We start from the raw sequence: 15,398 nt of genomic DNA, 5'->3' as shown, positions 1-15,398 counted from the left end.
GAATGTAGGGAAAAATAGGGGTGGGGGAAGCATTGGAGAAATCTTTATAAGTTACTCCTGAAAACGTTTTCTATGATACTGCTTGCTACCAACAGATGGCAGCAGTGCCGCTGTCCTCCAAACTTTGACCTACACCACAACTTCCTCCTTGTATATTCCTTGGTAAAAGTGCACCGTAAGTCAGGCATGACCATGCATAGTTGGACAACACAGCCTAAGAGGAACCCCGATCATCGCACACTTACCAAGGTAAATTACGATGATCTCATAATTTTTAGGTTGAAGGGGGAAAAAAAAAAAATCCAAACAAGTTCATGAGAGAGCGTGATGAGAGAGAATTGGCCAAAACTATTATCAAACAGGTCCAGGACAGCACACAGGAGTTGGACCAGGCAGTGGAGGAAGTGATTAGGTTGGGAAGATATAGTGAAGGGGGTAGGAGACCAATAAAAGTGAGAATGAGATCGCAGGTGGCAGTAGAGGAAATTACGACAAGGAAAGGGAAGCTGGCCGATGATACTGAACAGAAAGATATGTGGATAAAAAGAGATATGAACTTGGAGGAGAGGTAAAAAGAGAAAGTGCTAAGAAATGAAGCTAAGGAAAAAAAGCGAGAAAAGGATGGAGATCGAGAAAAAGGATTTCTACTGGCGAGTTCCAGATATGAGACTAAAGAAGTGACTGATACTAATATAAATGAGTTGTTCTCCAACATATTGGAAGTTAGGGATTATTTGAAAGAGAAAAAGCCAGATGTAATGTGCATCGCTGAAACAAAACTAAAAGCGGAGATCCATGTTAACTTTATAGAGGAGAGATATAATAGCTGGAAAAGAGACAGGAAGGGTAAAAGGGGAGGAGTGCTGTTGTGATCTGTTCTTGGGGCGCTTTTATTATCCCTTTTACCTTATGATTTAGTTACTTAGTCTCTTCTCATGGAGAGGTTCTAGGTGGGTATATGCATATGGTTGATAAAACCAATATAACTTTCTTAGATTTATTAATATGTATACTTTTTTAGTATTTCTTTGTCACTGATGTTTAACGGCAAATTCGTATCACATGGTTAACCAACCTTACCCTGTCTTATGACGAGATTTTACTTTTCTATAATAAAGTACTGGTACTGATTGTTTCCTAATTAATTCCTAACCAATCCTAATATAAATAATATCTAAACACTAAAAGTACGCACAGAAATTAATAATATGAGTTACTAAAATAAACCAACTCCCTTGCCTTGCTCTAAGCTTTACTCACAACCAACAGAGTGTTGGACATCATCTTCCTCTTTTGATTCTTCTCTTGCTATAGCCATGCTTGCCTTTCCTTCTTTCTTCTCTCTTTTTTATTCTATTTTCTTCATTCTTCTTTCTTCTTTGTTTTCTTTTCTTCTTTCTTCTTAACTCCTTTATGCTTTGGGACCGTGGAGACGGAGAAGTGTCTGGATTCTGCTGACGAAGGGCTTTCTAGAGGGCTTAGGTGAGCAGCAGGTTTTGGAGATCCTTATTCTATGGTTTTAGGACCTGAACTGATGATCCACACAGCTTCTGTCGATTCTGTAGCAGAGTTGTAAGGGGTGTAGCACGCTGTTGCCACGCAGGATTACTCATATACTGCTCTGGGTCGTCCCTATCTCCAGAAGTTATGGGGCCGTGACTGATAGCACATCCCTCTCTCTCTCTGTTCTATCGGTTTTCTGTAGATCGTTGTTCTCCAAGTTTTGCATATTCTCTGTTGCTGTTGGTAACCTGTCACGCTTCCAGCAGTGCTGACAATGGTTCATGATAATATATTGTTGCTGTGACACAAAGTGAGTAGTGAAGATAGCGTTAGCATTTGCAATGCTATCCGGTTGGCATCACTGCTTTGGCTTACAGATGTGGTGTTGAGGGATACCAGATGTTCATGACCGGAAGCAGGTGGATAAGCCAACTGTGATTGGCTCATGGGTTAGCCAATGGGAGTAGAGTAAGGGGGGAGGCATATAAAGCTGGCTACAGCTTGGCTTGCCCCTGTCAGTGGTCTTCTTCCCCCAACCCAGTTTAGTCTTCTCTTGCGCTTCTTCTCTTGACTTGCCCTCTTCTACCAGTTCGTACTCTGTGTGCCACCCTGTACTGTATTACACACCAGTACACTAAAGGGGTTGTGCCAAGTGTTTCATGTACCCTGCCTCTCTGAGTAAGTCTGCCCGAGTGCCTTGTACTCTCTCCCCTTGCTAGCCACGAATCTTCGCCTAGAAGTATCCCTGAGTCTGTTGCCGTCTTGTCCTGTGCTTTCCTGGGCTGCCGTTGTGGTTAAGTGTGTTCCTGTCATGGTTGTGGAAGCTGTGAGGACGTGGGGGGCGGCATAACAGTTGGTGTCAGGAGCTGTGGGATAAAGTTTGGCTAGGGAGGTTGCCAGGTACGAATGCACTATGGTAGATTCAGACATGAGAGGCAGTGAAAGGCTGGAAGACAGTAAGCCAGGTTGGAAAAGGCTGAAAAACCTGTTCGCTGGGATGATGGTACGAATGGACAAAATGGCAAGTGAAATGAAACAGGAAATAAGTGAAAGTAAACAAGAAACGAGTGCAGTGGTTGTGCGAATGGACAAAATGGCACAGGAAATGAGTGCAGTGGTGGGGCGAATGAACTTGATGCGAGAGGAGATGCGAGCAGCAGTCGGGAAGCAAGACAGTTCACCTTGGAATACAGCAAGAGGCTGCGGCAGGACCTGACAGAAGAGTTCAAGGAGGAACTGGTAGCAGTGAGACAACAGTGGTGGTAGTGGTAGTGGTAGTGGTGAGAGGACGCCCCTGAATCCTCGCCCTCCAGGACGAGGCTTCAGGGGCGTCTTTTCACCACTACCATCACCACCACTAGACTTTGAAGGATGTGTTCAAAATAAAATAATCTTTCACTGTACATATACATTTTGCATTAAACCCATTTCTATTATGCTTATTAATGCTTTTATTAATAAACTTACAAAGACATACAAATGACTATGAAAAAGGAAAATGTTTAAACACAAAATTATTCCTCTATTTTGCTACTTCCTCCTCTGATGTGTCACCATTGTTGTCATCTGTCTCCGATTCTGTTACTTGACTTGGTGTGTGTGGTCTGAAGAAGCTTGTATATTGATTGCCGTGTCCCGCTGGCCAAGAGAGAAAAGATGCAGCGCATGGTAGAGATGGCTGTGCAGGGGATAGTGGAGCATTCTGACAGCCCGTGGTTGTCGCCCGTAGTCCTGGTGAACAAGAAGGATGGCACCAAGCGCTTCTGTGTAGATTACAGGGCGCTGAATAACGTCACGGTATCTCCTATCCCCTGCCCAGGATAGACGACACCCAGGATGCTCTGGTTGGTGTTCAGTGGTTGTCCACTTTTGATCTTAAATTGGGATATCACCAGGTGATGTTAGCAATGGCAGACAAGCAGAAGACAGCGTTCTCCTTTGGGCAGGGATTGTGGCAATTCCGGGTGATGCTGTTCAGGTTGAGCAATGCCCCTGGGTGCTTTGAGTGGCTGATGGAGAAGGTGCTGGCAAAGTTGCAGTGGAAGGCAGCTTTAGTGTACCTGGACGATGTTCTGGTGTTCGCAAGGAAGTTTGAGGAGGAGCTGCAACGTCTAAAGGTGGCACTGGGCCGTCTGCGGGAGGCAAACCTGAAACTGAACCCGAAGAAATGCACCTTCTTCCAGCATGAAATGTCGTTCCTGGGGCATGTTGTGGGGTGAGGCGGTGTGTGCACGGACCCTAACAAGGTGTTGGCAGTCCCGACGTCAGTGGTGAGCATGAGAAGCTTCCTTAGCCTGTGCAGCTACTACCGCAGGTTTGTGGAAGGCTTTGCCACCCTTGCTGCTCCCCTGCATCAGCTGACAAGGAAGAATGTCCACTTCACCTGGGATGAATCTTACCAGGACGCGTTCAGTGGTCTGAAGGCGATGATGATAAGTGCTCCAGTGCTGCCCTTTCCTGATCCTGGCCTCCCCTTCATCCTCGACACTGATGCAGGCACAGAGGGCCTTGGAGCAGTGTTGTCTCAGGTAAAGGAAGATAATGAGTATGTATTGGCCTATTACAACTCCAAGTTCAGCAAGCCTGAGCGGGATTACTGCGTCACCAGGAAGGAGTTGCTGGCTATTGTGAGGAATTTGGCCCACTTCCACTAGTACCTTTATGAAGCTGAGTTTGTCGCAAAATTGCTCGTGCGACGTTCAGTCCATTTTGTTAGCGGACCGAGCGTCAAGAGGGTGCAGGTAGTAAAGTTAAGCTGCCTGAGACTCCAGTGCACCACAATTCCTACCAGGTGGTTGTAATCCTTTAATTACTCACACACCACATGTTCGCTGCATCTACACTCATAGACAGCTATTCTTTTTTCACCATGTAACTTATCATGACACACACACACACACACACGCCCGGTAGCTCAGTGGTTAGAGCGCTGGCTTCACAAGCCAGAGGACCGAGGTTCGATTCCCCGGCCGGGTGGAGATATTTGGGTGTGTGTCCTTTCACGTGTAGCCCCTGTTCACCTAGCAGTGAGTAGGTACGGGATGTAAATCGAGGAGTTGTGACCTTGTTGTCCCGGTGTGTGGTGTGTGCCTGGGCCGCGTTCCGTTGGCGTACAGTATGGCATACTTCCCCCGAATCGGGGGGGACCAGCATACGGCTCGCCTTGCGGAAGCGTGCGGGACCTTGCGCTCCTCGGAGGTGAATGCTTGGCGGTGTCTGGCAACCTTTGTTTATCAACAAACTGCAAAGATGGCCGCCTCTTCACCACTATGCTTTCAGTGTGGGGGCTGCCAACGCTATTTTGATAGCTTATGCAGTGTTGCCAGATTGGGCTACTAATCGCAAATTGGGCTACTTTCTGATGTGCTGCGCTACTAAATTTTGACGTCTGCGACTTGCGACTTTTTGGGCTACTTTGGAATGTGGTTGGGTTAATATATATGCTTTCGTCATAAAGTAGGTACACGTATTTTCTCTCAAAGATATCACTTAGATATTTTTTTCATCTAATTAAAGAATAAGTTTCCGATGTTTGTATATACCTCTGGGCAAAGTCATCGAAATTAACCCGGTAGCAGCGACGATCGCAAAACTGAGCGTCCCCTCCAAGCGGCATTAATTGGGAAAAATGCCACCCTCGCAAATCTCTCTATAATATATATGAACGCATTCTCCATCAGTTTCTGCACCGTCTAAAAATATACATTTCTCTCATTGTACTAAAATTTTTACTAAATAATGCAAAATCAATTTAAACGCGGTGGCAACTCTTACTCCTAGGAACTGTAAGCTCCCTCTCCAGCCCCATGTCCCACGCAAGCATGCCATACAAGCTAGATGTCACGCGTTTCTCGTAAAAGCATCTGAAGAACTTCTTGCTCGTGTCCCACGTAACATTGCAACCTTGAAACAGATAAAAAAAATCTATCACCAGCAATATGTTTGAGCCACACAAGACCTCCATTTTCTGAGCTTCCATTATCTCTGGCTGAACAAGCAAAACTCCCTGAGATTGAAAACCAGTGGCGAACAGCCTTACATACTGATTGGCATCAAATATTTGAAGGTGACATACCTCAGGATGGTTCAGTGTTCTGGTCCAAATCTGCTACATTAAAAAATGCAGGTGGAGAACTCATTATGAAAGACCTGGCAGAATTTGCTCTGAAAGTGTATAGCCTTCCTATTAGTAATGCCTTAGTAGAGCGCGTATTTTCAAAAGTAACTGCAGTTAAAACTAAAGTGAGAAATCGTATGGGTTTAGGACTCTTAACTTCCATTCTACGAATCAAAACCTCCCTGAAAGAAAAAGGCATGTGCTGCAATACATTTGAGCCTCCAGTGTCCATGCTGCATTATGATTCATCTATATATAAGGATGAAAAAATAGAGGAGGACGAGGAAAACCTGCTACAATCATTGCAGCTGATCTAAGAAAATCTCTGGCCTCCTGCTTTTGGTAAGTATAATAATTTATACTTGAAATCTTAAAATCATTAATCTGTAACCTTTGAGCTACGCGGGCCGTGTGTGTGTGTGTGTGTGTGTGAACAGGATTTGGGCTACTTTGTCTGTGAATTTGCTACTTTTAGGGAACCTTTCTGCTACTTTTGATGAGTCTCATCTGGCAACACTGAGCTTATGCGATGTCACAGAACATCAAAAACAATGCGGTAAGTCTGTTATCCCTTGTAGAATGTTGGAATAAGGCAATATGACCAAAATATTAGTATTTATAGCAATAAAAGACGGTGTTATATGTGTCGCATTTCTTCCCACAGACGCTCGGGCACCTACCGCCATGGTAGCTGCTGCTACAGAGGCCCCTCCAGCACCTGTGGCTGAGGGAACAGGCCCGGGCCCTGCCACCATGGGAGGTAAAGGTATGTGTTTTAACTCACTCTGGCCATGATACAACGTAGTGCGTCATTGGTACACCACCTACGTTCTCCTTTTCTCCAGCCTTTGTGTATTTTTAATTGGTAATTTGTTTAAGAGTGCACAGGGGAGTATTGTAAGGCAGGTATTTTCAGTAATTTTTATGTGTTTTGAATAAATGTAACCTTAAGGGAGTGCTAGGGTACTTATAGGTGAACGTGTCATTGAAAGTTGTTCTACTTCTCTAGTGAGCTTATGTATACTTACTCTTTTCAATAGAGTATAAAGCCTGAAAGTTTACATATTTCCCATACACTGGATATGGTGAAGTTTATGTATGAGTATAGTATTAAAATAAAACACTCCATTGAGGACAGTCTTTGTTGTTCTCAGTTATGCATTCCATGCTGCAGCTGCACTGCCAAAGCAGTTAGGAGTTAGGCACACATAGGTTCATAGCCAAAGTTAGGTTAGACTAGTGACCTTAATACTATTTGTTTTGTGCCAAAAATGCATTTTTCCTGAATTGTACCTAGACAGCTTTCAGTGCCAATTAGAATGAAATGCCCCTTTCTTCTGTCTAACTTATGGATTTGTTTTACAGGTTTCTTCTGGCCTATAAATGCTGTCCTCCTCCTTATTGCCACAGTGGGAGATTTGAAGCAAGAATTTGCAAAGGGGACCAGAAAGAAGGTGGAGGTGTGGAGGGACGTGGCTCTGAGGATGCGCCAAGAAGGCTATCCAGTGAATGGAGAACTCTGCGATAAGAAAATTCGCTCCCTAAAGCAAAGGTAGGTGAAAATTTACTTTAGCACAATGTTTCTTAACCTCTTATGATCTCAGCACCCCTTTTGGTCAGGCCTAAGCAGTTCAGCACCCTGTACTGAGGGAGTGTGGGCGTCTTGCCGTCTGGTGACAGACATTAGCACACAACCGAACGTGCACATTAGTAATATACAAAGCTTATGATGCTGATTTAATATTAAAGTGTGGAACGCTCGTACAAATCAAGTGTTTCTTTAATCATTAAGGTACAACAAACAATAAAATCAGATTAAAGTTTACCCATATTGTATTTCCAAATATGTGATAAAAATACGTTTGTCCAGACGTATTCCTTTTACCTTTTACTGCCACTTATGTGATCTTCCCCAACACCCCCTTAAATTTATTTCTGCACCCCAGGTTAAGAAACACTGCTTTAGTGGCTTAAAAGTTACTGTGTGTATTAGTATGTTGATTCCACTGTGATAAACTGGGCAGGTAATTAAAAGGTTTTTTTATGTTTTGTATTTTATAAAGAAACTTTTTGTATAAGTTATCATTGTTTTGTACTTGTATTAATATATATTTATACTTTCATACATCTGTCTTACTATAATCCCACTGTACTCTAATTATTTCTGAGTGAAAAGTATCCTTAGTGGTCATGCGGGTTGAGGCGCCGCATTCTGCCACAGTGGAGGTAGTTTGCGGGGCATTTATTCAAACCCAACTACTGTTTCATACATGATTTTAACAGAAATTTAAATATTTTACTAAATATTAACTTTAACCCTCTCAGCACGGCATGACTTGAGGCAGAACATGAGTATTTTATTAAGCTTGCTGGGACAAATGAAAGGATATATTAAGCTTACTGGTCTATGAAAAGAAATGTATTTCAAGCTTGCTCTATTCCTTAAACTATCAAACTGAAAATCCGCTCTTCTTTGTCCGTGCAGAACGGGTTAAATGAAAATATTTTACAATAAGGGTAAGTAATTTAAACTTGTACTTTGACTTAACATGATTACAAATTATCTATTTACATGTGCATGGCCAAGCCAGTGGCTATCTCATCCCTTTTCTGAACTACCGCAGAACGTGCTTCTCGTGCTGCAACATTATCAACTCCAACGTCATGTCCAATTACTTCTAAGTCCTGCTGAATCTCTAAATCTAGGTTTAAGTTTTCCTTCATTAAAATTATATTATGCATCACACAGGCACCAGATATTTCTACATCAATCATCTCTAACTTCTGTAGCCGCCTAAATTTTGATTTCAGAAGCCCAAATGCCCTCTCGATGACAACCCTTGAAGTGGAGTGGATATGATTAAAATTAACCTGCCATGGAAGCAAGTGTCCATTGTCTCTATATGGAACTAGCATGTAAGGCTGCAGAGTATAGGCTGAATCTCCTAATAGATGATAATCTTCAGGAAGATTACCATTTTCCAACAGAGTGTAAAGTGGGCTATTTCTAAACACTCTGGCATCATGTACAGAACCAGGCAAACCTGTCAGAATGTTAATGAACCTAAGTTTGGCATCACAAACAGCTTGCAACTGAATGCTAGGAAAACCTTTCCTATTTATGTATGCCTATCTTTCATGTGACGGCCTTGGGATAGGGATGCGAGTCCCATCAAGCTCCTATTACTCCAGGCATATTTGTTCTTCTAAAAGTCATCAGCCAGTTGTGGAAGCTGATCTCGTGTTGGCCATGCAATGAGAGTACCTCTTATGGCTTTCAGTGCATTGCAGACTTGGAAAAGAACACGGTGAAGAGACAATTTGCCAAGGTCAAACCGATCAGCAACCCCGCGGAATGACTCAATGTTCCCCAGCAGCCACAGCGTAACCAACACCTTTTTGGATACAGGAATGATCTTGGCAGGCAGGTGTGGGGCAAGCAGACGGCAGACTTCCGGTCGAGTTAAAATTGCAGTTAATCTTTAATCTATAATTCCAGAAAATATGTCTGTGTCCAAATGGAACATGGCCGATAACACACCAAATGCTTTACCACCATTTAGGTCAAGAATTCAAGAGTCATGTGGACATGAAAATACCTATTAGATGTTATCAGGCACATTGCCAGGGACAACATTTCTAAGTACTGCTAGTACATATGAAAATACGTTTTTGACCTAGTTATTCTTCACTATGACCCTGTGCATGAGAGCTCTGATACCTTTGAAGAATAGTTGATTTTTTTTTTTTTTGTATTTTTTTTCACAAATCAAATCTTACTTTGTGATATTGGCAATGTGAAAAGTAGTGATTTGTGATGCATAGCAAGCATATATTAATTAGTACATATTATGAACCTAATTAAAAAATGTGTAATATTTCAGTGAAATGCATCCTGATGCGAATAAATGCTTACATGCGATGCCCATCACTCTGAGTCTTGTGATTGATAAGGAAGGTAGAAAAATTTAACTTTGAAGTAAAGCCAGTTTTGTCTATAATAGGCTAGTCTAAGTTTTAAGTATGAAATGCTTTGGGTTAGGTAAGGTTAATAATCTTCATAGGCAAAAATGGTGGCATACAGACAATGGTGTGCTAGCATAACATTATGTGCATAATTCAAGGAAGCTACTGGGCATTCTTGCAATGACCACTGACAATCCAGCATCTTTTTACATAAAGCAAAGCACTGACAGATAGAGCCTCACACATAATTAGTTAATAATTTTGTGTAATACTCATTGTTTTATAAAGGAACTCTAGTGCCTGGTGAAGGCAGGGGGGCCCCAGGGTTTTATTGCAGTTTCTGCCAATACACTATGTATGTTTTTTATTATCATGGTTACTAACATCTCATTATTAGTAATATTTATGACTTTGTCAAGCTGAAAATTATTTCTTGAACTATGTTAGGTTAAGTCAGAGAGGTTGGTGTGGAGTCCATTTTCGAAATTATTTCCAAATGTTTAATGAGTTTAGAAGTGTTAATAATAATAATATGTAAACACTCATAATATTAAAAACCACCAATAGTGTATCGCCTGGAACTGCAATTTGTGTGGGCCCAGCCAATTTCTCTCTATGCATTGTAGGGGGAGGCAGTTGTTAATGACGGCAAGGCTTGGAAATAGTATTTAGGATCTACTATTTCTGTTTCTTATGATGAAAAGATCACATCTATACTAATAGATTTCTTAGTTTATGCAATATATAGGATTGTTTATGCCCAAAACACGACCTCTGTTTTCCTTCAAAGTTGCCGTCCATCACTGCCTCACCCTTTCCACAAATCAATTAACCAAGTTATCCATGTCCTTCACTACTTACTTCAACAGTTTCCCTTTGCATACGAAAGTGTTTCTTGAAGTCTTCCCCGGAGTAAAGAGGCACTATCGTCTCTGCATAGTCCTTGACCCTCACAGGACTTGGCGGCCTATCATCTCCCTCTTCTCCTTGCCTTGGCAGCCTCTCTTCTCCCTCTTCCTCTTGCCTCAGCAATATTTCCTCCTCTCGTGCTAAGAGGAGGTCTGCAGCGTCCAACAGAGGATCTTCTGCGAGCTCTTGAGCGAGGAGGAGGAGAGCCAGCTTGGACGGCCATCTTTGTCAACAATACCCGTATGGCTTGCGCGTTCCCTTGCGTTCCGTTGGGGTTGCGGTGGGGTGCAGCGTGCTAACTTCCAACTGTGAGAAATTTAAAACAGGATGCAATTCCTGATCAGAATCTGCCATCACGAGGACACAGATGCCAGGGAATCGGAACGCATGAAATCCTTCCGCGCTACGGCAATGATTTCAAGACTGAAGTGCGTTCACCTCTTAGTCTGATACATCTTGGCAGGAGCAATTTTGCGACGCTCAGTCCGCGACGCAGAGTCCTCGCGCCGCTCAGACCTAGAATCCCCATACTGACCACATTATTCCAAGATCCAGTGGATCAGGGAGTGGTTACTCATAAATGGAAGGAATCTGAAGTGAAACCTATTGCAAAAATTAACTGTCCAAAAAATGCCGAAGATTTTAGACCTGTAGTATTAACATCTAACATTATGAAATGCTTAGAAAATATAATGAAATACTACATCTGTGATAGTACAAATAATTCAAAAGACCCTATGCAGTTTGCTTATTGTAAAAATAGAAGTGTACAGGATGCAACACTTATATTATTAAATGATGTTAATAAGAATTTAGACAAGCCTAAATCACAAGTTAGAGCACTGTATATTAATTTTAGTTCAGCTTTTAATACTGTGCAACCTTACATTTTGCTCAAAATATGCTAGAAATGGGTGTAAACAGAAATATCTTGAAATGGATTTTCAGCTTATTAACGAGACACCCCAATATACTAATGTAAACAATGTTAAGTCTAATGTGATAGTCACCGACACAGAAGCCCCCAAGGTTGTGTATTGTCCCCCGTTCTGTTCACCTTGTACACAGATGATTGTAGAAGTGAGTCTGATGATTGTACTATCATAAAATATGCTGATGATACAGTTATACTAGGAAAAATTGAGAATGATAATTATGAAGGCTATTAATTTTAACTCTGGTTACAAAATTTGTGGATTGGAGTAAACAAAATTTTTCGGAGCTAAATGTAAAGAAAAATAAGGAGATGACATTCGATTTCAGAACTGAAAATAAACATGTACCAGACCTATTGAAAATTGAGGAAGAAAACGTAGAGAGAGTGAGCCAGTATAAGTATTTGTGTTTTATGATCGATGACCAGTTAAAGGGCAGTGTTAATACAGATATGGTGTCCAGGAAATGCAACCAAAGATTACACTTTGTACGTATATCTTGAGTACCTAACCTTCGTGTAGGAAAGTGATAACAAGCATGTTTTATAAATCCACATTAGAATCAGTTTTTAACTTTTTAATCACTGCCTGGTATGGAAAGCTTACCTGTAAAGATAAAAACAAGCTGCGAAGGATTGTTAAAAAGGCAGGAAAACTAGGTGCAAAGACCATATCACTAGATATGCTTTATTTGACAGGTACAATGAAACAAGTGGACAGGATTATAAAGGATATAAATCATCCGCTTCATAAATGTTATACATATAGAAGATCTGGTAGAAGGTTGGCTCTGCCCATGCAGCGCGCTGACAAATATAGAAAGTCATTTGTATCTAAAAGCATTCTTCTCTTCAACCACCTATCATCGCTATAGCTTTTAGGTGTAAGTAGCCATAACAACTGTATGTGATAGTCTGTGATAAAGGAAGAAATAACTTACTATTGCATGTATAAGAAAGGAAATTAACATTTCATTTGAACAGCCTAAGTAACATTTTTAAATGTTTTTCAATGTTTTCATTGCTTCATTGATTTTATTTATTTTTAATGTACAAATAACTACCAGGGAGCTCCTAAGCCATAATGAATTTCATATTGTAAACAAAATTTAATGTATTACAATTTGACGAATAAAGTATCTTTATCTTTATCTTTATCTTTACTGTTATTGATACTATTGCTACTATACTACGATAGAAATAGTGCCACTACTACTACTACTACTACTACTACTACTGCTACTGCTACTACTACTACTACTACTACTGCTACTGCTGCTACTACTGCTGCTACTGCTACTGCTGCTGCTGCTGCTGCTACTGCTGCCATTATTGCTGCTGCTGCTGCTAATGCCATTACTGCTGCTGCTGCTGCTGCTGCTGCTACTGCTGCTGCTGCTGCTGCTGCTGCTGCTGCTGCTGCTGCTGCTGCTGCTGCTGCTGCTACTGCTGCTGCTGCTGCTGCTGCTGTTGCTGGTTGCTGGTTGCTGCAACTGTTGCTGCTGCTGCTGCACAACTCATGCTGCTGCTGCTGCTGCTGCTACTGCTGCCACTGCTGCCACTGCCACCACTGCTGCTGCTGCTGCCATCCACCACCACCACGTCTGCTGCTGCTGCTGCTGCACCACCACTGCTGCTGCTGCTGCTGCTGCTGCTGCTGCTGCTGCAACTACCACTGCTGCTACTGCTGCTGCAACCACTGCTGCTGCTGCTGCTGCTGCTGCAACAGTAATAATGCTAACATACTCACTGCTGCTGCTGCTGCTGCCACTGCTGCTGCTGCTGCTGCTGCTGCATGCTGCTGCTGCTGCTGCTGCTGCTGCTGCTGCTGCTGCTGCTGCTGCTGCTGCAACAACCATGCTAATACTGCTACTGCTGCTGCTGCTGCTGCTGCTGCTGCTGCTGCTGCTGCACCACCACTGCTACTGCTGCACTGCTACCTGCACCACTACCACTGCTACTGCTGCTGCTGCCACTGCCACTGCTGCACTGCTACTGCCACTGCTGCTGCTGCTGCTGCTACTGCTACTGCTGCATTGCTACCACTACTACTGCTGCTCCACCACTGCTGCTACTACTGCTGCTGCTGCTACTACTACTACTACTACTACTACTACTACTACTACTACTACTACTACTACTATTACAATTACTACTACTGCTGTCCACCATTACTACTACTATGACTAATAGTAATACATGAAATCATTCTAAAAAGCGCGCGCGCGAAAAACAGAGAGAGAGAGAGAGAAAAAAAAATATCATGTATTATTGACAGTTTTATCTTTTTTTTTTTGACATTTGATAAATGGATCAGATCCTTACTAAACCAAACAATCTTGTCAAAATCTTATTGAACTGATGAAATCTTAGGAAACCTAACCTTACCTTATTTAATCTAACCGCTAACATAACCTAAACTCATTAAATAATCTAACCTAAATTTCTTCCGTCAAATCTCTCTCTCTCTCTCTCTCTCTCTGTATTATATATATATATATATATATATATATATATATATATATATATATATATATATATATATATATATATATATATATATATATATATATATATATATATATATATATATATATATATATATATATATATATATATATATATATATATATATATATATATATATATATATATATATATATATATATATATATATATATATATATATATATATATATATATATATATATATATATATATATATATATATATATATATATATATATATATATATATATATATATATATATATATTGTGAGGGCACCGTCTTAATCTCCTTTAATTTATTATTTCATTATGTGCCTATTATATGGCGGCCACCCAGTGCGAGTCCTTCGGGCTGTTCTGCTGAGCAGACAACCCACCTCCCTCTTCTCGGTTCTCGTTGCAAGCAAGGAGTCAGTACTAGGGATGGGCAGAGTACGGCTTTTCAGGTAATCGCGGGTACGGGTACCCGTCTCAGACTACCCGCGCTACCCGGTTCCACTACCCGGGTAGCTACCCGGTATCCATCAGGCACGCTTACCCGCCAGCGCGCGGTGGTCCCGGGGCGCAAGGTGAGTGAGTAGTACCAACGCGCTACCCGGGTAGCTGCCTGGTAACCATCAAAACGCTTACCCGGCATCCAGCGCTCAGTGATCCCGGCTCCTGGGATTAATGTCGAGACGATTACCAAGATTATAAACCCACACACACACACACGCATATATATATATATATATATATATATATATATATATATATATATATATATATATATATATATATATATATATATATATATATATATATATATATATATATATATATATATATATATATATATATATATATATATATATATATATATATATATATATATATATATATATATATATATATATATATATATATATATATATATATATATATATATATATATATATATATATATATATATATATATATATATATATATATATATATATATATATATATATATATATATATATATATATATATATATATATATATATATATATATATATATATATATATATATATATATATATATATATATATATATATATATATATATATATATATATATATATATATATATATATATATATATATATATATATATATATATATATATATATATATATATATATATATATATATATATATATATATATATATATATATATATATATATATATATATATATATATATATATATATATATATATATATATATATATATATATATATATATATATATATATATATATATATATATATATATATATATATATATATATATATATATATATATATATATATATATATATATATATATATATATATATATATATATATATATATATATATATATATATATATATATATATATATATATATATATATATATATATATATATATATATATATATATATATATATAT

At 39.8% G+C, this 15,398-nt stretch overlaps 1 protein-coding gene and 1 long non-coding RNA gene across 3 annotated transcripts; one reads left to right on the top strand and one right to left on the bottom strand.

The window, feature by feature from the left end:
• Positions 1 to 540: 540 nt before the first annotated feature.
• On the top strand, positions 541 to 7,654 carry LOC123511370. 2 transcript variants are annotated; one of them, XR_006676777.1, is made up of 4 exons: positions 541 to 5,962; positions 6,096 to 6,176; positions 6,285 to 6,386; positions 6,986 to 7,648. It is a non-coding gene; the product is annotated as an uncharacterized LOC123511370 (long non-coding RNA). The 2 variants fall into 2 exon arrangements; XR_006676776.1 differs by having other exon boundaries at positions 2,884 to 6,176; positions 6,986 to 7,654.
• Positions 7,655 to 8,188: 534 nt separating this feature from the next.
• On the bottom strand, positions 8,189 to 9,549 carry LOC123511129 (putative nuclease HARBI1). The gene is made up of 3 exons (XM_045266750.1): positions 9,537 to 9,549; positions 8,886 to 9,071; positions 8,189 to 8,664 (listed from the first exon to the last, which is right to left on the bottom strand). Exons 1-3 carry the CDS (start codon positions 9,547 to 9,549, stop codon positions 8,189 to 8,191), a joined length of 675 nt encoding a protein of 224 aa, XP_045122685.1.
• Between the last annotated feature and the right edge of the window lie 5,849 nt (positions 9,550 to 15,398).

This window comes from Portunus trituberculatus, chromosome 31 (genome assembly GCF_017591435.1).
Source record: "Portunus trituberculatus isolate SZX2019 chromosome 31, ASM1759143v1, whole genome shotgun sequence".
Lineage (NCBI taxonomy): Eukaryota > Metazoa > Arthropoda > Malacostraca > Decapoda > Portunidae > Portunus > Portunus trituberculatus.
Note: the sequence above shows the minus strand (reverse complement) of the source record. Positions and strands in the feature narration are given on the sequence as shown.

Excerpts from the sequence above, each read along its gene's own strand:
- LOC123511129 (XM_045266750.1), bottom strand. Across the intron at positions 8,665-8,885 it reads TGCACTGAAAGCCATAAGAG|GTTTGCCTGGTTCTGTACAT; the intron begins GTACTCTCATTG and ends ACATTCTGACAG.